At 46.4% G+C, this 21,860-nt stretch overlaps 1 protein-coding gene across 2 annotated transcripts in view; it reads right to left on the bottom strand.

The window, feature by feature from the left end:
- The window catches only part of kdm4b (lysine demethylase 4B), a 210,919-nt gene that overhangs the window by 55,747 nt on the left and 133,312 nt on the right, over positions 1–21,860 (bottom strand). For both annotated transcript variants that reach the window (XM_008122219.3, XM_016998043.2), the window contains exons 8-9: positions 12,310–12,506; positions 4,126–4,298 (exon numbers count right to left, since the gene is read on the bottom strand). In XM_008122219.3, the coding sequence (XP_008120426.1) occupies positions 4,126–4,298; positions 12,310–12,506 (370 nt within the window). The remainder of the gene's footprint in view (positions 1–4,125; positions 4,299–12,309; positions 12,507–21,860) is intronic.

Genomic DNA, 21,860 nt, shown 5'->3' on the forward strand with positions numbered 1-21,860 from the left:
GGCCACAGACAGTAGAAGCATATAAAATATCGCAAACAACACCACTCTGAAAACAAGGTAATTCCAGACAGGAAACAATCAGGGCCAGCTAACACCTCCCAACAAACAAATCACTCAGGGAGGAAACAGTCAGGCTTTAAAGCTGCAAGGCCATTACATCCTAATCATTTTTCCTAATTGCAGCATTCATACTTGCCTCCAACAGACAAAAAAAAACAAAACAATCAGAAATATTGCATATTCAAAACCTTTAGGAAATAATGTCCCCTGATGGCACAGCATGTTAAAGCGCTGAGCTGCTGAACTTCTGGACCGAAAGGCCGCAGGTTTGAATTGGGGGAACTGACAGAGCCCCCACTGTTAGCCCCAGCTTCTGCCAACCCAGAAGTTCAAAAACATGTAAATGTGAGTGCATCAATAGGTACTGCTCCGGTGGGAAGGTAACGCCGCTCCATGCAGTCATCCCACATGACCTTGGAGGAGTCTACGGACAACGACGGCTCTTCGGCTTAGAAATGGAGATGAGCACCAACCTCCAGAGTCAGACACGACTGGACTTAACGTCTGGGGAAAACCTTTACCCTTTACCTTAACTACCACCAATTCCTCAATACTTTATTTCCCAGACCACCATTCTTCGCCACAGCAACGCGTGGCCGGGCACAGCTAGTATAGATATAAATGTGATGCTCTCGTATCTTTCAATGTACAGAAAGCAACAAAGATCTATATTGCATATCTAAAGATGTGGAGGAGGACTGAAAGAGAGAGACATCTTCTTCCTTGGGAGAGCGGCTCACAATTGATGCCTTTCTGACCAGTCAGAAAACCGGCAAACGTATTTCATCACTCTTTTTTGCTCCCTTTTCTCCCTGACATGCCATTATTTTTGATAGAGAATAGTGCCTACCAGCTTGATGAAAGGACTATAGCTGCCGTCAAGTTTTTTCGTCATGCGGTGATTTGTTTTGAAAGGCTAAGCTGTATATATTCTTTGTCTCTGCTTTTAGAAACCGATCGGTGTGTCTGATGATCGCGGTAATGATGATGATTAATAAGAAGAAGCTTTTATCAAATGACGAGGCCACACTCCCTGGCAACACATAGGTTTCTTAATGGAAGAGGGATGGAAGATATTCCCATATATACGTATATCCTTTAAAACCAAAACCTTTAAAGGAACCTTTTGGGGGATGAACTATTAAAGAAGAGTTTTAAAAACCAAAAACTGTAGTTACAGAGAACTACTGGTCAAGCAACCCCTGCTCCTGCCACTCAAAACAAATAATGCTCAATATCTATATATCTAAAAAGGTAATGGGCATAATTCCCATGGAGTAAACAACAAAACCACTGGGCCAAATCGCACCAAATTTGGCCACAAAAGACATAGTCATCCAAGGTATGTCTTTCCATCAAAAAACCCTATAAAATTAGGTTCAAATTACAGAAAACCCCCCAAAACCAAAAATAACAAACCATGCATGCACAGAGGCTCCCTGGTGATGTTAGCCATGGTGGGCGGGGCTTCAATACGTGGTCGAGCACAGCTAGACATATTCCAGACAGGAAACAACCAGAGCCAGCTAACACCTCTCAAAAAAGGACTCCCCCTCAGAGTCATTATTATTATTATTATTATTATTATTATTATTATTATTATTATTATTATTATTATTATGACACAGCAAACAAGATAGACATGCTGGATTTCGTATCACAAAATCACAAGTCGAACACTTCCCAAGTGTCTAGGACTGTGTGATATATTTTCGGATGATGCGTGCAGATCCCAGTAGGGTGGCCTTTTACAGTTGGCAGATCGTGATTTTGTCAATGTCTATTGTTTCCAAATGCCAGCTGAGATCTTTTGGCACGGCACCCAGTGTTCCCATCACCACCTGCACACCAGAGTCTTTGAAGTTCAATCTTGAGGTCCTGATAGCGGCTGAGTTTTTCCTGTTGTTTTATTATTATTATTATTATTGAGTTCCTTGGAACCATCAAAATGAATAAAACCTGGCAGCCAGTTTTAAAAACCTCTACAATTGGGACAGTAAATAAAGAACAACACTCTGAAAATAAGGGTATTCCAGACAGGAAACAACCAGAGCCAGCTAACACCTCCCAACAAAGGATTCCCCCAGGGAGGAAACAACCACGCTTTGAAGCTGCAAGGCCATTCAGAGCTAATCAAGGTGACTAATTGCAGCATTCATATTTGCTTCCACAAACAAAAGCCCACTTAGGACGACGCCACAGCAACGCCTGGTCGGGTACAGCAAGAGTGTGTGTGTATGTGTGTGTATGTATGTATGTATGTATGTATGTGTATATACTCGAGTATAAGCCTAGTTTTTCAGCCCTTTTTTTAAGACTGAAAAAGCCCCACTCGGCTTATACTCGGGTGAGGGTCCTGGTTGGCTTATATTTGGGTCAGTTTATACTCAAGAATATATTCTCTATTATTATTGGTATTATTAGATTTCTTATTTTTCTCTATTATTGTTGCTACTATTACATTTATTTTACTCTATTTTTATTATTATTAATACATTTATTTCACTCTGATATTATTATTATATTATTTTACTTTATTACTACATGTATTATTTTCCTGTATTATTTTTATTATTATTATTATTATTATTATTATTATTATTATTATTATCACAAAATGTATTAATTTACTCTATTATTATTAAAAGGATACATAAGCACATTTACATTGAAGAAGATCAGAATAATGATTTAACCAGAGTTGGACAGTTTTATGTAAATATTCAAAAATATTTAACCTGCTGATGCCTCAGTTAATTTTATTAGTATCTATTTTTATTTCTGAAATTTACCACCCTTGGCTTATACTGGAGTCAATGTTTTCCCAGGTTTTTTGTGGTACAATTAGGTGCCTCGGCTTATATTCGGGTCGGCTTATACTCGGGTATATACGGGGTGTGTGTGTGTGTGTGTGTGTGTATATATATATATATATATATATACACACACTAGCTGTGCCCACCCACGCGTTGCTGTGGCAAAGTGGTGGTGGTATTGGTTAAAAATTGTTGTGTAATTTTTATTTTTTATTAATTTTATTGTAAGTTATATTTTTATTTATTATATTTTATTATTTTCTTGTATTATTTTTAGTTATTTTCTGTTATTATAGTATTTTATTGTATCAATTTTTTAGTGTTTTTATTATTTTTTATTGGGTTGCTAGGAGACCAAGTTGGAGGAGCTTAGCCTTCTAACTGGCAGCAATTGGATAAAAGCAATTATTCCTCTCTCTCTAATTAGGACTTTATTTTTCTTTTCTTTTTGTTGTATCAACCTAGAGGCGTGGATGATGGGTTGTGTTGTCAAATTTCGAGGTTGGGGGGCCTGTAGTTTTGTTGCTTTGTGGGTCGCCGTGATGCCATCACTCTTTTTATATATATATATATATATATATATAGATAGATAGATAGATAGATATAGATATAGATATAGATAGATATAGATATAGATATATAAATATAATATGTATATATTAGAAGAAAGAAAAGAAGGAAAACAAGTACCAATTTCACCTCACTCCAAAGTGCAGTTCCCAAACTAAACAGACCTCTAACCAGGCTACATATTAAGATAAGCTAAACGGTTGTCAGTCAGCGGCTTCATAGGAAATGTGCTAAAAAACAGGAGCTTTCTTGTTGAGTTCCAGGGTCAAAGAAGCAGATGGTGAAAACAGAACAACAGTTTGCCTCAGGGAAGAGTTCTTGCTCTATCCATGTTTAACATTTACCCAAATGACCAGCCACTGCCGAAAGAGTCAGAGAATTTGATCTATGCTGACGATTGTGCCATCACCGCTCAAGCAGGGAGCTTTGAAATGGTTGAACAGAAGCTCTCCGAAGCTTTAGGTGATCTTACTGCCCATTACAGGGAAACCCAGCTGATTCTTAATCCATCTTCCTTACAAATGACAATTGGAATCAAGTCTATAAACACCTCTGCAGATGTAAACACAAGCACAACTGGCATCATCATGTGCATCATTATCACTAATTCCTGGGGAGAGAAACATTATACTTTTTTTCACATTATAATATGAGATGATGTGAGGTGCCACAACCTTACCTTCTTTGCCTTCCGACGGTTTGTGTTTCCCTTCTTCATCTAAGCCTGCAAGCGTCCTTTGGCCTTCCTTCTCTTTGCCTCCATCCAGGGCCGCTTCTGCCGCCATGGCTTCCCCGAGCGCCTTCTGATCCTGTGTCTTATGCCTCCGAGGTTGGCTCCGTTTCCTCTTGGCCCTGAAGGAACAAACGGGAGAGGAACAACTTTGAAAAGTCCGGGGAAGAGTAAGTATGAGGTCAGGATACCTGAAGTCAACTGCAGACTGAGCCAAAAAATAAGAAAACCCTCGAACCGTTCACACACTACGGAATTTATTTATTTATTTATTTACATCATTTATATTCCGCCCTTCTCACCCCGAAGGGGACTCAGGGCGGATCACATTACATATATTAGGCAAACATTCAATGCCTTTTTAACACAGGACAAAGACAACAACATAGCTCCGAGCGGGCCTCGAACTTATGACCTCCTGGTCAGTGATTCATTGCAGTTAATTGCAATGGCTTGCTCTCCCGTCTGCGCCACAGCCCCGGAGCTATTAATTCTATTAATTTTTTTCTATTCTCATCAGAACCCAGTAGTTTTAAATCCACCCTGAGTCACCTAGGAGTTAGGGCAGAGTACAAATAATAATAATAATAATAATAATAATAATAATAATAATAACAACAACAACAACAACAACAACAACAACAGAAGCAGCAGACAAAGAATCGGTACAAGAAGACTGCACTACAAACTAGAGCTGACAGCTGGAACAACAAAGCATTGCATGGACAGTTCCTTGACAAAATTGAAGGAAAAGCTTCCAACTCTATTATTCTGTGATTCGAAACACTGTTGTTTCCCGATGTAACTACTCCCTCGATGACACTGCAGGTTATAGTGAGCGCTGTAAACATCTCCAAGAGCTCCACAAACACCATACTGCCAACCACCCAAGCGAAGGCTTTCATACGGGGATAATTTCCTCCTAGATTTTCTGTCTTTCCTCCACCACAGACATCCCAGTGTCTCTGACTATCTCCATTCGTGTGGAATTTGCATGACCCACCCACTGCCTCTCCCATAACCCTTTCCTATTCTTTCCTATGGCAAACAGAAGAATTGAGCAGCAACTGAACATACTAGAGAGGTTTGGGGAGAAAGACGAGTTGCTTACCTGTAACTGTGTTTCTTCGAATGTTAGTCTGTGAAATTCGCACATATGGGTTAATTCTCGCGCATGCGCAGCTTTTCGGAATATTCTAGAACTTAAAATGAAACAAATTGGCGGAGGCCCCGCCCAGTACTCCCCAGTAGTATAAATGCCCGAGGGCGGGGACTGCGCCTTAGTTCCGTGGCCGCCAGCAGCAGCCACCAGATCCAGGTATGAAACCGCGGGGAGGACGGGCGGGGATGTGCGAATTTCACAGACTAACATTCGAAGAAACACAGTTACAGGTAAGCAACTCGTCTTTCTTCGTCATGTAGTCTGTGAAATCGCACATATGGGTGAATAGCAAGCTACTAACCTTTGGAGGCGGGATCATGCCACGCAGGAAGCGAGTACGGCTCTGCCGAAAGCTGCGTCCTTCCGTGCAACGGCGTCCAACTTGTAGTGGGCAGCAAAGGTCAGTGGTGTGGACCAGGTTGCTGCCCGGCAGATGTCATCTACAGGGATGCCCCTGAGAAATGCCTGGGACGTAGAGACAGCTCTGGTGGAGTGCGCCGAGATCTGTGATGGAGGGTCTTTGCCAGCTAGTTGGTAAGCCAATCTGATTGTCGAAACAATCCATGAAGACATCCATTGGGTCGATACCGGGAGACTCAGTACATCCTTCCGGTATTTAACGAACAGTTTCACTGACTTTCTCAGGGGGGCTGTTCTGTCGGTATAGAAGGCTAGGGCTCTTCGGACATCTAATGAGTGCAGGGCTGCCTCTAGGGGCGAGGTTGGGTGCTGAAAGAAGGCGGGCAGGGAGATGTCCTGGGAGAGGTGGAACCGGGAGACCACTTTGGGAAGGAACTTGATATCTGGTCGTAGGATAACTTTCTCCTTGTGAAAGCGTATATAGGGCGGGTCTGCCCTTAACGCGCAGATCTCACTTACGCGCCTCGCCGATGTTATGGCCACCAAGAAGGCTGTCTTCCACGAGAGGTGAGAGAGATCACACGACGCCATGGGTTCGAATGGAGCCTTGGATAATTGTGACAGCACGAGTTCCAAGCTCCAGGCCGGGCAGGGTGGGGTCGAAGGAGGATGTAAGTTTGTGTAGCCTTTGAGGAATAGCCGAATCATGGGGTCAAGAAAGCATGAGGGGGATCCCTTTTTTCTTCTATACCAGGAAATCGCTGCTAGGTAGGATTTCAGAGATGAGAGCGAGAGTCCTGCACCTGATAGGTTGACCAGAAAGTCGAGGATGACTGGTGTGGGAGCCGTGTATGGATCTAACCCCTGTGGCCTGGTGAACTTGGTAAAACGGGACAATTTGTAAAGGTAAGACTTCTTTGTTGAGAGTTTTTGAACCGCGTCAATTATGGCCTTAACTGCTGACGAAACGTGAGGGAAGGACGAATTCTCCACGCTGTTAGCTTCAGCGATGGTAAGTCTGGATGACGTATCTGACCGTTTTGGACGGAGAGAAGATCTGCTCTGCTGGACAGGTGCATGTATTCCTCCCCCGAGGCTTGGAGGACTGCTGTGAACCAATGCTGCCGTGGCCACCATGGTGTGATCAGCATACAGTTTGCGTTGTCTGTTACAATTTTCGTTACAGTCTTGGGTATCATCAGGATTGGGGGAAACGCGTAGAGGAGACCTTGACTCCATGTGATCATGAACGCATCCCCCATGCAGCCTGGGACTGCCCCGGGGCGAAGTCTGGCACAGAACATGTCGCACTGAGCGTTTGTTGGTGATGCAAAGAGGTCTACTGCGGGTCGGCCCCACCAACGGACCAGGCGTTCGAATTCTTCCCGATGGAGTTGCCATTCGTGATTGGATGTTGGTGTCCTGCTGAGGGCATCGGCCAGGACGTTCTCCTCTCCCGGGAGATGAATGGCGGTGAGGATGGTGTGTCTGCGGATACACCATTCCCAAATCTGGAACGTCAGGTGAAGGAGATTTCGGGAGTGTGTTCCTCCCTGTTTGTTGACATAACATTTCACCGTGGTGTTGTCTGTCAACAGTTGGACAACTCTTCCCCTGATGAGGGGTTCGAAAGCTCGTAGAGCTTTTTGTACTGCTAGCAATTCGAGGAAATTGATGTGGTAGCTCTTCTCCTTGTGGGACCACTTGCCGTGGACGGTCAGATCTTGGAGGTGGGCTCCCCATCCGTGCAGGTATGCGTCCGTCGTCAGGTGGCGGGAGGGCTGGGGCTGTCGGAATGGCATTCCCGAGCAGACATTCCCTCTTTTCATCCACCATTGGAGGGAACGGAGAATTTTGGCCGGGAGGTGCAGTAGTATGTTCTGGTTGTCTACCAAGGGATTGAAGTTTTGGAGGAGCCAAAATTGTAATGGTCGCATCCGTAGCCTCGCGAATTGGGTGACAACAGTGGTGGATGCCATGTGGCCAAGGAGGGATTGGATTTCCCATGCGGAGGCGACGCCTCGGATAGAGATGTCGGTGATGGTAGATCGGATTGTCTGGAAGCGGTCCTCTGGAAGGAAGGCTTTTTCCCTGGAAGAGTCTATGTAAGCCCCAATGAATTGGACGCATCGAGACGGCGTTAGCATGGACTTCTCGGTGTTCACCACAAGGCCCAGTTCCTGGAGGAGAGAGAGGGTGAGGAAGACGTCAGCCTCCAGTCGTGTTCTAGACACTGAGGTTAGTAGCCAGTCGTCTAGATACGGAAATATTGTTACGCCCTTGCGTCTAAGGTATGCTGCCACGACAGCTATACACTTAGTGAACACACGGGGGGCTGTGGAGAGTCCGAAGGGAAGGACATTAAAGGAAAAAAGTTTCTTTCCTACTGCAAAACTGAGAAATCTCCGATGGTTTTTTGTGACAGAGAAATGAAAATAAGCGTCTTTGAGGTCGATGGTGACAAACCAGGCTCCAGGTCTCAGTAGAGGGAGGATATTGGCCAGGGTCACCATCCTGAATTTTTGTGGTTTTATGTAGTGGTTAACTTCCCTGAGATCTAATATGGGCCGCAGTCCTCCGTCCCTCTTTGGAATCAAGAAGTATCTGGAGAAGAAACAGTTTGATGCTTCAGATGGGTGGAGTCTGGATATGGCCCCTTTACCCAGGAGGGTGCCTATTTCCTCACGTAACGGGCTAGAAGGTTTAGTAATTCGAATATGCCCCACTGGGGGGAGCGACTGGAATTCAATGGTGTAGCCCCTCTCAATAACATTGAGCACCCATCGGTCGGTTGTTATTCTTCTCCATGCTTGGATGAAGGGGAAGAGGCGGTCCCGAAACGCCCCCGGGGGTAGGGGTTGAGAAGCAGTAGCTTGGGATGAATAAAACTCGAGAGGAAAACTAGGCTCAACGGAGCCTACCGAGGAACAGTCAACTGCAGGAGCTAAGGAACTTGCTCTTGAACTGTTTGAAACTTCTAAAACTATGGAACTCGAAGAACATGGTGAAGTGCTTCTAGCGGGTAAGCTAGAAGCGACGCCTCTGGCGCTCTCCTTGTTTACCTCCCCCTCGTTGTTGCCCTCTGTAGGGGGTTGGAGGCTTCCTGGATGTAGCCGGGCGTGGGTGAGGGCGCTGGCGTCCTCTAAACGGCGGTGAGCTGGTTCTGCGCCGGTTATATTGAAAGCGTGATGGCCAATACGGTCTGTGATACTGTGAAAGGTAAGGAGAGAAACCGTACTTATGAGCGGTTTGCCGCATCTTCTGAGTGTGTTCTAATTGGGAATCTGTTTCTGGGTTAAACAAACCCGCTTCATCCATAGGCAAGTCTTCTATAACATTGCGCGCTGATTGGGAGAGGCCCGACGCCCTCAGCCATGCGTGGCGACGGAGGGCTACTGCAGCTGCCAAAAGTTTACCCGCGGAATCTGCAGTGTGTTTTGCGAGCTCCTTCTGGAATGTGCTTAGAGAGGAGGCTTCCTGGTGGAAGGCACACGCGAGGGTTTGCTCCTCCGCTGGGAGTAGGTCAATATAGGCAGCAATTCTGTCCCATAGGTAAATTTGATATCCTGCCATGTAAGCTGCATAGTGGGCCATTCTTGTAGACAGACAGGCGGAGGAGTATATTTTCTTACCCATGCCCTCTAACTTTTTTCCCTCCTTATCTGAGGGTGTTACTTGAGCCCTTTGGGAGGGCTTGGGTTGACTCACATTGACAACAATAGAGTTCGGTTTAGGCTGCCCAGCCAGCCATGGGGCTGATGATAAGTCAATTTTGTAAATGTTCTCCGCTCTCTTGGGTGTGGCTGGTACCGCAGCTGGGGCCACACCGGATGCTTTACTTAGTTGGAGCAGAAAGGGAAGTGATGGCAGAGTTGTAGAGGGGGGGTCTTGCTGCTGGGAGGACGGAAACATGGGGTCCTCTACCACCTTCACAGGCTGTGGAATGGATAGTTTTAGAGCTCTGGCCATTCTAATTAGCAAGGCTGAAAAACCTTTTGACTCCTCAGGAGAAGAAGGCTCCGGTTCCAATGGGAGCTCTGCAGGGGAGGCCGGGTCTTCCCCATCTGAGAGGTCCTCGGCCTCTCCGGGACCGACGTCTGCCACATCCGCAGGAGCAGGAGTCGCTGGAGCCTGCTTCGGTACCGAGGAGGAATAGGGCTTGTCTCCCAGGCGCAGAGATTGAGCCGTCGAGCTCGAGATCGCCGCCTGGGCTTGTTTCTGCTGCGTCGACGCTGCTGAGCGAGGGAGGGGCAGGCTTGAAGGGGCGGGGTCCTGTGGCACAGGATCAGGGGCGTGGCCTCTGTACGGTCCCGCCCCCCTGCAGCAGTCAAAATGGCGGCAGAAGCCGAAGCCGGGAGGAGGAGGAGGGGCATACTTGTAATGCCCATAATCGTAAAAATACAGCGGGTGGGAATCCCGGGTTTGTAAAATAGCCTGTGGCGGCCGATGGGCTCCGGGACCGGGATGACCATGAGGAGATCGAAGGTGAGCGGCGTCGGTGTTGAGAGGCATGCTGGGAACCTCTCTCACGCGGGCGGCCCTGGGATCTGTGCTCCATGCCTTCTCCAGGCGTTGGCACAGCGGCTACAGGGGGTTGAATCGAGCCCAAAGTCGGAGGGCTTTCTCGCTCTGCTCCCGTTGGTGGGCCCACCTCAGGGGTCAGGGAGGGGGCCTCCGCTCCTGATCCCAGTGGGATCTCAGATTCCGCTGCTGCTGGAGAAGCCTGAGTCAGCGTTGGCGGGCTTTGTGATACCTCCCGGGGGGAGGGGTGATCGAGCGGCATCTCCTGTTGGAGTGAATCCCGGGGACTTGAGGGCTTGGCGCCAACAAGTTGCCCCTTCTTTTTAGGTTTTTTGTGGCTCTCCCTCTGCTTAGCGGCGGCTTGTTTGGATGGTTTTGCCCTCTTAGGGGCTGCCGGCTCAGTCTCCATATTGCCTTCTTGGGAGAGAGGCGGAGGCATTGAACTAGGTGAAGGGCGTCCTTCGGCTACCTCCGAAGGGGAAGTAGCCAGATCTGAGGCTGGGCGCTTAGCGGTGCGGGCTACATCGGGGGCTAAGGCCCGCTCGTACAGTAATGCCTTGAGCCGGGACTCCCTATTTCTCCGGGCTTGTGGAGTAAAAGATAAGCAAATTTTACATGATTGGGGTAGATGGTTTTCCCCCAAACAGAGGAGGCACATCGAATGGCCGTCTGAGTCAGGGAGTTTACCCCCACAAGCTCCGCATTTCTTAAAAAAGGTTGTTGCCATCTTAGGGAATGAAACTGGCCTGATGGCGATCTGGAGGGAGTCGTCCAGGAGTAGTCAAGAGCGGTCCGGTCAGGTAGGTATTAGAGAGGCAGGGAGTAGTCAGGCAGTCCGAGTCGATAACGTTATTCAGAGTAGGGAGTCCGTAGGGATAGTCAGTAGGCCGAGTCAAAAACCGTTAGGACCGTTAAAAATGGCGGTAGTACTAGAGAAAAATTCCTAAAGCTGCTGCTGGAGCGCGGAAAAAGGAACTAAGGCGCAGTCCCCGCCCTCGGGCATTTATACTACTGGGGAGTACTGGGCGGGGCCTCCGCCAATTTGTTTCATTTTAAGTTCTAGAATATTCCGAAAAGCTGCGCATGCGCGGGAATTAACCCATATGTGCGATTTCACAGACTACATGACGAAGAAATCAACTTCCTTCCAGCGCTGCTTTTTGCTTTCTGCTCCGAAAGGGAGTCCAAAGAGAAGTGAGGAGGCAAGAAGTCAGCTTTGCTCCTTGCTTTAGTTAAGCCCTGTCTAAGACTGCATTAAAAAGCTTAGTTTGTGCAGACTCTTTTCTTAGATTGCATTAGGAAGCTGCGTGCTTGACTCTTTTCGTAGATTGCATTAGGAAGCCATGTGCTTGCCTTTTTGCTACTCTGCTATTGTTTTGAAAGTGCTATTGTTTTGACTGATTGCTGGCTTCCTGTTGAAGCTTTCTGAGCCAGAGACTGAACTCACAGAAGTGAGGAGGCAAGAAGTCAGCTTTGCTCCTTGCTTTAGGTAAGCCCTGTCTCAGATTGCATTAAAAAGCTTAGTTTGTGCTGACTCTTTTCTTAGATTGCATTAGGAAGCTGTGTGCTTGAATCTTTTCTGAGACTGCATTAGGAATCCATGTGCTTGCCTCTTTGCTATTGTTTTGAAAGTGCTATTGTTTTCACTGATTGCTGGCTTCCTGTTGAAGCTTTCTGAGCCAGAGGCTGAACTCAAGTGGCAGTGGGTTCGCACAAAAGTGAGGAGGCAATTAGTCAGCTTTGCTCCTTGAGAGGAGACATGATAGCCATGTACAAATATGTGAGGGGAAGTCATAGGGAGGAGGGAGCAAGATTGTTTTCTGCTGCCTTGCAGACTAGGACACGGAACAATGACTTCAAACTACAGGAGATTCCACCTGAACTTCCTCACTGTGAGAGCTGTTTGGCAGTGGAACTGCCTCCCCGGACAGTGGTGGAGGCTCCTTTTTTGGAAGCTTTTAAGTAGAGGCTGGATGGCCATCTGTCGGGGGTGCTTTGAATGAGATTTTCCTGCTTCTTGCAGGGGGTTGGACTGGATGGCCCATGAAGTCTCTTCCAACTCTACTATTCTATGATTCTATGATTCTTACCTGCGGAGCATCCTGGCTTTCAAGGCCTCCTTTGTCTTATTCCAGGCTTCCAGCTCCGGGCTGGTTAACGCCGTGGGTTTCAAGTGATCCAAGGGGGCAATGTCTTTCCCTTGCTTCCATAAGTCGTACCGCTCCGGCTGGAGGACCCTCACAAAGACGTCCATCGAGATCTTCACGGTGTCCTTCCGGCAAGTACACTGGGGGGAAAAACACATACCAGATGCTCATGAGTGTATAGTGTCAACAGGAAAGGACCACTCAAAAGAGAACACAGAAATGCTCAACCACTCCAACAACTATCATGTCAGACTACACAGAGAAGCCATGGAAATCCACAAGCATGTGGACAACTTCAACACAAAGGAGGAAACCATGAAAATGAACAAAATTTGGCTATCAGTATTAAAAATATCCAAAATCAAAACAACCCAAAATAACCCTAAGGAGCAGAACTCTGAAAACAGAAGAATTCCAGACAGGAATCAATCAGGGGGCAGCTAACGACTCTGAACAAAGGATTCCCCCAGGCCAGGAGGTGAGGCTGGGAATGCCATTTAATGCTAACAAAGGTGATTAATTACAACATTCACACTGGCCTCCAACAGGAACTTCCACAGATATATAAACCCTACTTGCCTAGTTTCCAACAGACCTCACAACTTCTGACTATCTCCACTGGTGTGGAATTTGCATGACCCCGCCCACTGCCTCTCCCTTAACCCTTTCTTTTCTATGGCACACAGCAAATAGAAGAATTGATCAGCGACTGAACATACTAGAGAGTTTTCGGGAGAATTCACCATGTAGGTACTGGGATGTATAGTCCACCTGCAATCTAAGAGCACTCTGAACTCCACCAACGATGGACATGGAACTCACTTGGCACACAGGACCCCCATGACCAAGAGGAAATACTGGAGGTCTTTGGAAGGATTTATAGGAGTTGTAGTTCACCTCCATCCAGAGCGCACTATGAACCCAAACAATGATGGATCTGGACCAAACTTGGCACGCATACACAATATGCCCAAATTTGATTACTAAAGGTGTTTTTTTTTTGGGGGGGGGGGGGACTGACCTTCCTTTCTGGGAGTTGTAGTTCACCCATAACCAAGTGACCTCCACCAATGACGGACCTTGGAAGGATTTATAAGATTTGTAGTTCACCTACATCCAGAGCGCACTATGAACCCAAACAATGATGGATCTGGACCAAACTTGGCATGTATTGTGTAATTTGCAACAATTGTTTTAATTGATATGTTTTAATGATGGATCAGAAAGATCCAGGCCCTGATGGTTGTCACCCCGCAACATACTCCCCAGTTGCTCTGCAATGCCATGATTCGGCAGCAAGCGCATATCTTCTCCTGTGCTTTTGACACCCATGATGCATGTTTATATTTCAATTTCAATTCTATTTCATTGCTTTCACGCTGCCGTGCATGAATAATTTACATCCAGGCCTCGATCCTCAGGGGTCTCTTCTATCTGTTCTATCTTCCCTTCGTTTTGAAAAATTGGGATCTGAAGCCAAGCAAAACCGCACCTTGCCTCTGCTTTGTGTCTGGGTGGGTGACGCTAGTGCCTTTGTGAGGACCTCCTTCCCAAACTTGACATTTCAAGAATAATGTCCAGGGTGGGAGAAAAAACTCTTGTCTGTTGGAGGCAAGCGTGAATGTTGCAATTGCCCAGCTTGATTAGCATTGAATGGCCTTGCAGCTTCAAAGCCTTGCAGCTTCAAAGGGAGGTAAATAAAGAACAACACTCAGAAAACAGAGGAATTCTGGAAAGGAAATAATCAGGGCCAGTTAATGCCCGCTGGAACGCACACCTGTTCCTAAACGAAGCCTGCAGGGACTTTCTGGGACTCTTTAAATCAGTGGTTCCCAAACTTATTTGGCCTGCTGTCCCCTTTCCAGAAAAAAATATGACTCAGCGCCTCCTGGAAAAGGGGCGTGGCTTAGAGGGGTGGGCGTGGCTCCTGCTCAAGAGGGCGGGGCTGAGCCTCTCCCCTAGTCCAAGATGCAGGGCTGTGAGGGGGAGGTGGGCGGGGCCACAAATGGGCGGCCAGGACTGGGATGGGCGGAGTTATGAGCTCTGAGGCAGGGCTGAGCATCTATCCCTGTCCTGCGGCGCCTGCTAGGACACAGGGGGCGGGGCTAGAGGAGGGGGCGGGGCCTCTCTACCCCGCCCCTGTGTTCTAACAAGCACCTCAGGGGAGGAATACAGAGCCCTGTCTCGGGCCCTGTCTCGGGCTCTTGGGAAGAGGCCCCACCCCCAGCCCTGGCCTTTAGTCCTATAAGGCCTCTCAGGAGAAATATAGAGGCTCAGCCCTGTCTCAGGCTCTTGGAAGGAGGCCCCACCCCCTTCCCTAGCTCCACCCTCTGTGTCCCAACAAGAGCCCCAGGAGAGGTATAGATTCTCAGCCCTGTCTCGGGCTCTTGGAAAGAGGCCTCGCCCCTCCTCCGACCCCACCCCCGTGTCCTAATAGGTGCCATCACCGCCCCCCTGGATCGCTCCAGCGCCCACCGGGGGGCGGTAGTGCCCACTTTGGGAATGACTGCTCTATACACAGTAACCTGTTCAAACTGGTTCTCCAGCAGCAGGATAGCAACAGTTACAATTCCCAGGTCCTTGCAAACTCAGCCAACTGGCTTCATGCATTTGATTTTCCAGTTATTATTATTATTATTATTATTGAACATTATTGAACAGAGACCAACGTGGAGTTGTTGTTGTTGTTGTTATTATTATTATTATTATTATTATTATTATTATTATTATTATTGAACAGAGACCAAGGTCTCTGTTCTACATCCAAGAGTATTGAAGGAACTAGCGGAAGTTATTTCAGAACCACTGGCAATTATCTTCGAGAGTTCTTGGAGAACGGGAGAAGTCCCGGAAGACTGGAGGAAGGCGAATGTGGTCCCTATTTATCTTCAAGAAGGGAAAAAAGAACGAGCCAAACAATTACCGTCCAGTCAGCCTCACATCGATACCAGGCAAGATTCTGGAAAAGATCATCAAGGAAGTGGTCTGCAAACACTTAGAAACAAATGCGGTCATTGCTAATAGTCAACACAGATTTACCAAAAACAAGTCATGCCAGACTAATCTGATCTCTTTTTTCGATAGAGTTACGAGTTGGGTCGATACAGGGAATGCTGTGGATGTAGCGTACCTGGATTTCAGTAAGGCCTTCGACAAAGTCCCCCACGACCTTCTGGCAAACAAACTAGTAAAATGTGGGCTAGACAAAACTACGGTTAGGTGGATCTGTAATTGGCTAAGCGAACGAACCCAAAGGGTGCTCACCAATGCGTCGTCTTCATCATGGAAAGAAGTGACAAGTGGAGTGCCGCAGGGCTCCGTCCTGGGCCCGGTTCTGTTCAACATCTTTATTAACGACTTAGACGAAGGGTTAGAAGGCACGATCATCAAGTTTGCAGACGACACCAAACTGGGAGGGATAACTAACACTCCAGAAGACAGGAGCAGAATTCAAAACGATCTTGACAGACTAGAGAGATGGGCCGAAACTCACAAAATGAAGTTCAACAGGGACAAATGCAAGATACTTCACTTCGGCAGAAAAAATGGAAATCAAAGATACAGAATGGGGGACGCTGGCTTGACAGCAGTGAGTGCGAAAAAGACCTTGGAGTCCTTGTGGACAACAAGTTAAACATGAGCCAACAATGTGATGCGGCAGCTTAAAAGCCAATGGGATTCTGTCCTGCATCAAGAGGGGAATAGCGTCTAGATCCAGGGAAGTCCTGCTCCCCCTTATTCTATTCTGCCTTGGTCAGACCACACCTGGAATACTGCGTCCAATTCTGGGCACCACAGTTGAAGGGAGATGTTGACAAGCTGGAAAGCGTCCAGAGGAGGGCGACTAAAATGATTAAGGGTGTGGAGAACAAGCCCTATGAGGAGCGGCTTAAAGAGCTGGGCATGTTTAGCCTGCAGAAGAGAAGGCTGAGAGGAGACATGAGAGCCATGTACAAATACGTGAAGGGAAGTCAAAGGGAGGAGGGAGCAAGCTTGTTTTCTGCGGCCCTGCAGACTAGGACACGGAACAATGGTTTCAAACTACAGGAAAGGAGATTCCACCTGAACATCAGGAAGAACTTCCTCACTGTGAGAAAGGCTGTTCGGCAGTGGAACTCTCCCCCCCGGGCCGTGGTAGAGGCTCCTTCTTTGGAGGCTTTTAAACAGAGGCTGGATGGCCATCTGTCGGGGGTGCTTTGAATGCGATTTCCTGCTTCTTAGCAGGGGGTTGGACTGGATGGCCCATGAGGTCTCTTCCAACTCTACTATTCTATGATTCTATGATTCTATGATTCTAGGTGGAGAAACCTGTTCAAACTGCTTCTTCAGCAGCAGGATAGCAACAGTTACAAACCAATTCCCAGGTCCTTGAAAACTCAGCCAATTGGCTTCATGCATTTGATTTTCCAGTTATTATTATTATTATTGAACATTGCAAACAGAGACCAAGGTGAATAGCCGTTGGGAAAGCCATAGGCCATATAGCAGTGGTCTTTCCAATTCATCAATGGGAGATGTCCTCTCTAGCAAAGAAAGTCCCTGCAGCCTCCATCCAGTGCTTACTATGTATACCCTTTTCCCACTAGCCTTCCTACTCCATCCACACAGCACTGAACTAATACTGCTCTTTGCACTAGAAAGTTCCCTCCGACCAAGCAGATAGCTTCCCGAGGCCTTCTTCAGAAGCCTCGTTTCCTTTTTATTGGCTCTTCAGTTGTAAAGCGGGGGGGGGGGGGGAAAAGCCTTGCTGGCTAATTTAGCTACCTGGAAGCCTTGCCTTATCCTCCGGTGGATTGTGCTGGAGAAGAGGCTTTGTGTCCCCATCAATTGCTGGGGCCTGGGGAGGAGTCGGCGGCAATTATTTCCACCGAAATGGCTCCTGTCGCATTTTAAGCCATCACCGGGGATACAGCGGCCGTTCCAAAGGTGGAAGAACTTTCCCTGCATCCTACGTGCCCCAATTTGTTCCCACTATCCCACTCTTTCTCTGGCCCAGTTATATATTTTCCAGTAGGAAAGGGACAGTGGATATGCCTCAAATACACTGGAAAGTGCAATTTGTTGGGGATTGTGGATGATAGAAGAGGAAGCTGGGTTGTTGTATGTCTTTCGGGCTGTGTGGCCATGTTCCAGAAGTATTCTCTCCTGACGTTTCGCCCACATCTATGGCAGGCATCCTCCGAGATTGTGAGGTATGGATAAACCAAGTAAGGAAAGGAAAGAATATATATCTGTGTAGAGTCCAGGGTGTGGCAAGAGTCCTTTGTTACTGGGAGCCAGCATTAATGTTCTGGTCATCCACAAACCCAATCAACAATTGGGCCACACAGTTTACAGAAAACCTACACACACAGATAGATACCTTTATAAATACTCCAACCCTCACCCAAGTCAAAAAAGGAGCACAATCAAAGTCCTGACAGACCGTGCACAAAGAACCACCTAAACTGGGCTCTCCAAGCCAATGGATACTCCACCACAGACATCAGAAGAGCGGCAAGGCCAAGAACAAGCCATGAGAGTCAAGGGAAAGATCCACCCAGAGGAAAGGATCCCAAAGGAAAGGATCCACCATACATCAAGGGAACCACTGACCGCATAGGCAAACTGATGAAGAAGCACAACCTACAAACTATCTACAGACCCACAAAGAAAATCCAACAAATGCTACGGTCAGCGAAGGACAAGAGGATACCATGCAGCTGTGGACAAGTCTACAGAGGGACCACCAAACGCAGAATTGCCCAAACAAGAGTCAAAGAACATGAAAGGCACTGCAGACTAATTCAACCAGAGAAATCAGCCATAGCAGAGCATTTGATGAACCAGCCTGGACACAGGATATTATTTGAGAACACAAAAATGCTGGACCATTCCAACAACTATCATGTCAGACTACACAGAGAAGCCATTGAAATCCACAAGCATATGGACAACTTCAACAGAAAGGAAGAAACCATGAAAATGAACAAAATCTGGCTACCAGTATTAAAAAAACGCCAAAATCAAAACCGTAGATGGGAACCAACACTTTGAGGGCTTGACTGAACAAAGGATGCCCCCAGGCATGAGACAAGACATTTCCAATGCTAATTAGGGTGATTAACTGAAACATTAATGCTGGCTCCCAGTGACAAAGGACTCTTGCCACGCCCTGGACTCTACACAGATATATATTCTTTCCTTTCCTTACTTAGTTTATCCATACCTCACAACCTCTGAGGATGCCTGCTATAGATGTGGGCGAAACGTCAGGAGAGAATACTTCTGGAACATGGCCACACAGCCCGAAAGACATACAACAACCCTGTGATCCCGGCCATGAAAGCCTTCGACAACACAGAAGAGGAAGCTCTTACCCAGTGTGTGTGTGTGTGTGTGTGTGTGTATATACATACACACACACACACACACACACACACACTAGCTGTGCCCGGCCACGCATTGCTGTGGTGAAGTCTGGTGGTATGGGAAATAAAGTATTGAGGTATTGGTGGTAGTTAAGGTTTTCCCCTGACGGAGCTTAGCCTTCTAACGGGCAGCAATTGGATAAAAACTATTATTCCTCTCCCTCTAATTAGGACTTTATTTTTCTTTTCTTTTTGTTGTATGAACGTAGAGGCATGGATGAGGGGTTGTGCTGCCAAGTTTAGTGTTTCTGGGATGTGTAGTTTTGTTGTTTTGTCCTAGGCTGAAATTTCATTACCCTTTTATATAAATACTAGCTGTGCCCGGCCACGCGTTGCTGTGACTTAGTCTGGTGGTGTTGGTCAGTCTACATTAGGTTGTATTGATGCTGTGACCTCCACCCTTCTTTATACTCACATTAGTCGTAGTATTTGAAGTCTGTTACCTTCTTCAATTTTTGTGTTGATTGATAATTGTAATGTCTGATTCTGCTGAGTGCGGTTTATATTTTTATTGTGGTACAATAGTCTTTTTTTTTGTTTTGCCTGTGTAGGTGTTTATTATTATTGTTGTTGTAGTGATTATGAAGGTTGGATAAGTTAGATGCTACTGTATTGTTTTTTGGAGGCCCAGTTTAGCACTGACTGGCCTCTCAGCCTCAGTGCCTGGCTCTTTCTTGCCTGTGATGGTGTTGATTCTTGTTGTTGTTGTTGTCGTTGTTATTATTGTAATTGTTTTTTTGGAGGCCAAGTGTGAATGTAGGGATTGGGGAGGTGGATGAGTTGTGTTGTCAAATGTTGTATTTGTTATAGTCACAATGCGTTGTTGTGAGTTTTGTGGGTCTGGATTGTGGTTTTGTGGTGTGGTTGTGTTGTTATAACTGAGAGGCAAGGCTTTTGTGTTGTGTTGCGAAGTTTTGTATTTCTGGGTCGTTTAGTTGTGTTGTTATAGTCACGATGCATTGTTGTGAGTTTTATGGGTCCGAATTGTGGTTTTTTGGTGTGGTTGTGTTGTTACAACCTGGAGGGAAGGCTTTTGCGTTGTGTTGCCAAGTTTTGTATTTCTGGGGCGTTTAGTTGTGTTGTCATAGTCACGATGCGTTGTTGTGAGTTTTGTGGGTCCTGTGTGGTTTTGTGGTGTGGTTGTGTTGTTACAACTGGGAGGCAAGGCTTTTGCATTGTGTTGCCAAGTTTTGTATTTCTGGGGCGTTTAGTTGTGTTGTTATCGCATGATGCGTTGTTGTGAGTTTTGTGGGTCCGGATTGTGGTTTTGTGGTGTGGTTGTGTTGTTGTAACCTGGAGGCAAGCCTTTTGCATTGTGTTGCCAAATTTCGTATTTCTGGGATGTTTAGTTTTGTTGTTATAGTCACTGCGCAAACAACTTTATCATTATATATATATAGACTAGCTGTGCTCTGCAATTGCAGTGAATAGCCTCGCTGCTTCAAAGCCTGGCCGTTTTCTACATAGGGTATCCTTGCTAGGCCAGGTTGAATGAGATGGAGTAGCCTCGTGGTTTCCAAAGTCTGGCTTTGAAGCTGCAAGGCTGTTTAGTGTTAATCAAGATGGGCCACAAAGGGGTTGATGTATGTGTGGAATAACATGCAGTGTGGTAGAAAGAACTGTTGTCTGGTTGAGGCAGGTGTTGCCATGGATCTCCTTGATTAGCATTGAATAGGCCTGCATCTTCAAGGTCTGCCTGGTTAGTAGTTGGAAGAATCCTTTACTGGGACGTGTTAGCTGGGTGTGATTATTAAAGTTGTTTAGCATTGAATGGTCTTGTAGCTTGCAAACCTGGCTGCTTCCTGCGTGAGGGAATCCTTTGTTGGGAGGTGTTAGCTGGGCCTGCTTGTTTCCTGTGTGGAATTCCCCTGTGTTCTGCGTGTTGCTGTTTATTTAGTGTCGTGATTTTAGAGATTATATTGTTGTGTGTATTGTTATTAGAGCACAGTAATTATTATACATTATATTGATAATGTTATATGATTTGCCTGGAACAGGATTATATGAGGCCCCTTCTACACAATGGTTTAAAATTCACACTGAAGTGGTGGTTTTTCTTTTGGTTTTTGCTGTGGCCTAGGAGGCAGCCTGGCTTTGAAACTGCAAGGCTGTTTAGTGTCAATCAAGGTGGGTCACAAAGGGGTGCATTCCGGTTTTGGGGGGTTTTTTTGGCCCCATGGAGGTTAGAGATGTGTAGTTTGTTTGTAAGAACATAGAGACGTGGCTGAGGGGTTGTGTTGTCAATTTTCTAGGTTGGGGGGCCTTTAGTTTTGTTGTTTTGCCCGGTGGAGCGATGCCATTCTCCTTTCATATATATAGATATAGATAGATATCCCTTTGCCTAGTTCGATCGAGAATAAAATCAAACTTGATAAAGAGAAGCCATCAGAGAGGAAGGAGTTGCTTCAAAACAGTATGTGGACCACTCAGGCAGAAAAAACAAAATTCCTACATTTTGAGGAAGAGGCCCGGAGATAAACCGTCCTGCAATGCAAGTGCAATGACAATCAATTCTTGCTGTTCCTTTATGTTCTCTCGAAGCGTTTGGCGTTGCTTCATTCTCCCAAAGAGCGCAGCCGAGAACAGAAAAGATGAGTGACTCTCGCTTATTAGATTTATGTTTGGCTTCGTCCCAGTAAATAATATTTTCGTGAAGGTAATGGGAGAGCCGGAGTTTATTTATGTCGCTGAAAGGGCTGTCTGAGCAATTCGCAGCTGCTTATTTCAAACTTTTACCTTTGGTTTCAGAAACAAAGAAATATAGGCTTTGTTGGGTTCCATGTTCCAGAAGCATTCTCTCCTGTCTTTTTGCCCACATCTATGGCAGGCATCCTCAGAGGTTGTGAGGTTTGTTGGAAACGAGGCAAGTGAGGTTTATATATCTGGAATCTTCAGGGTGGGAGAAAGAACTCTTGTCTGTTGGAGGAAAGTGTGAATGTTGCAGTTGGTCAGCTTGATTATCATTGAATAGCCTGGCTGCTTCCTGTCAGGGGTTATGTCGTCAGGGGTTATCTGCTGATCCCAGCGGTACTATATTTTTATTTACAGACTGTATACAACTCTAAATACCATCACTGTCAGGAC

The sequence above is a fragment of the Anolis carolinensis genome, unplaced genomic scaffold, assembly GCF_035594765.1.
Source record: "Anolis carolinensis isolate JA03-04 unplaced genomic scaffold, rAnoCar3.1.pri scaffold_7, whole genome shotgun sequence".
NCBI lineage: Eukaryota > Metazoa > Chordata > Lepidosauria > Squamata > Dactyloidae > Anolis > Anolis carolinensis.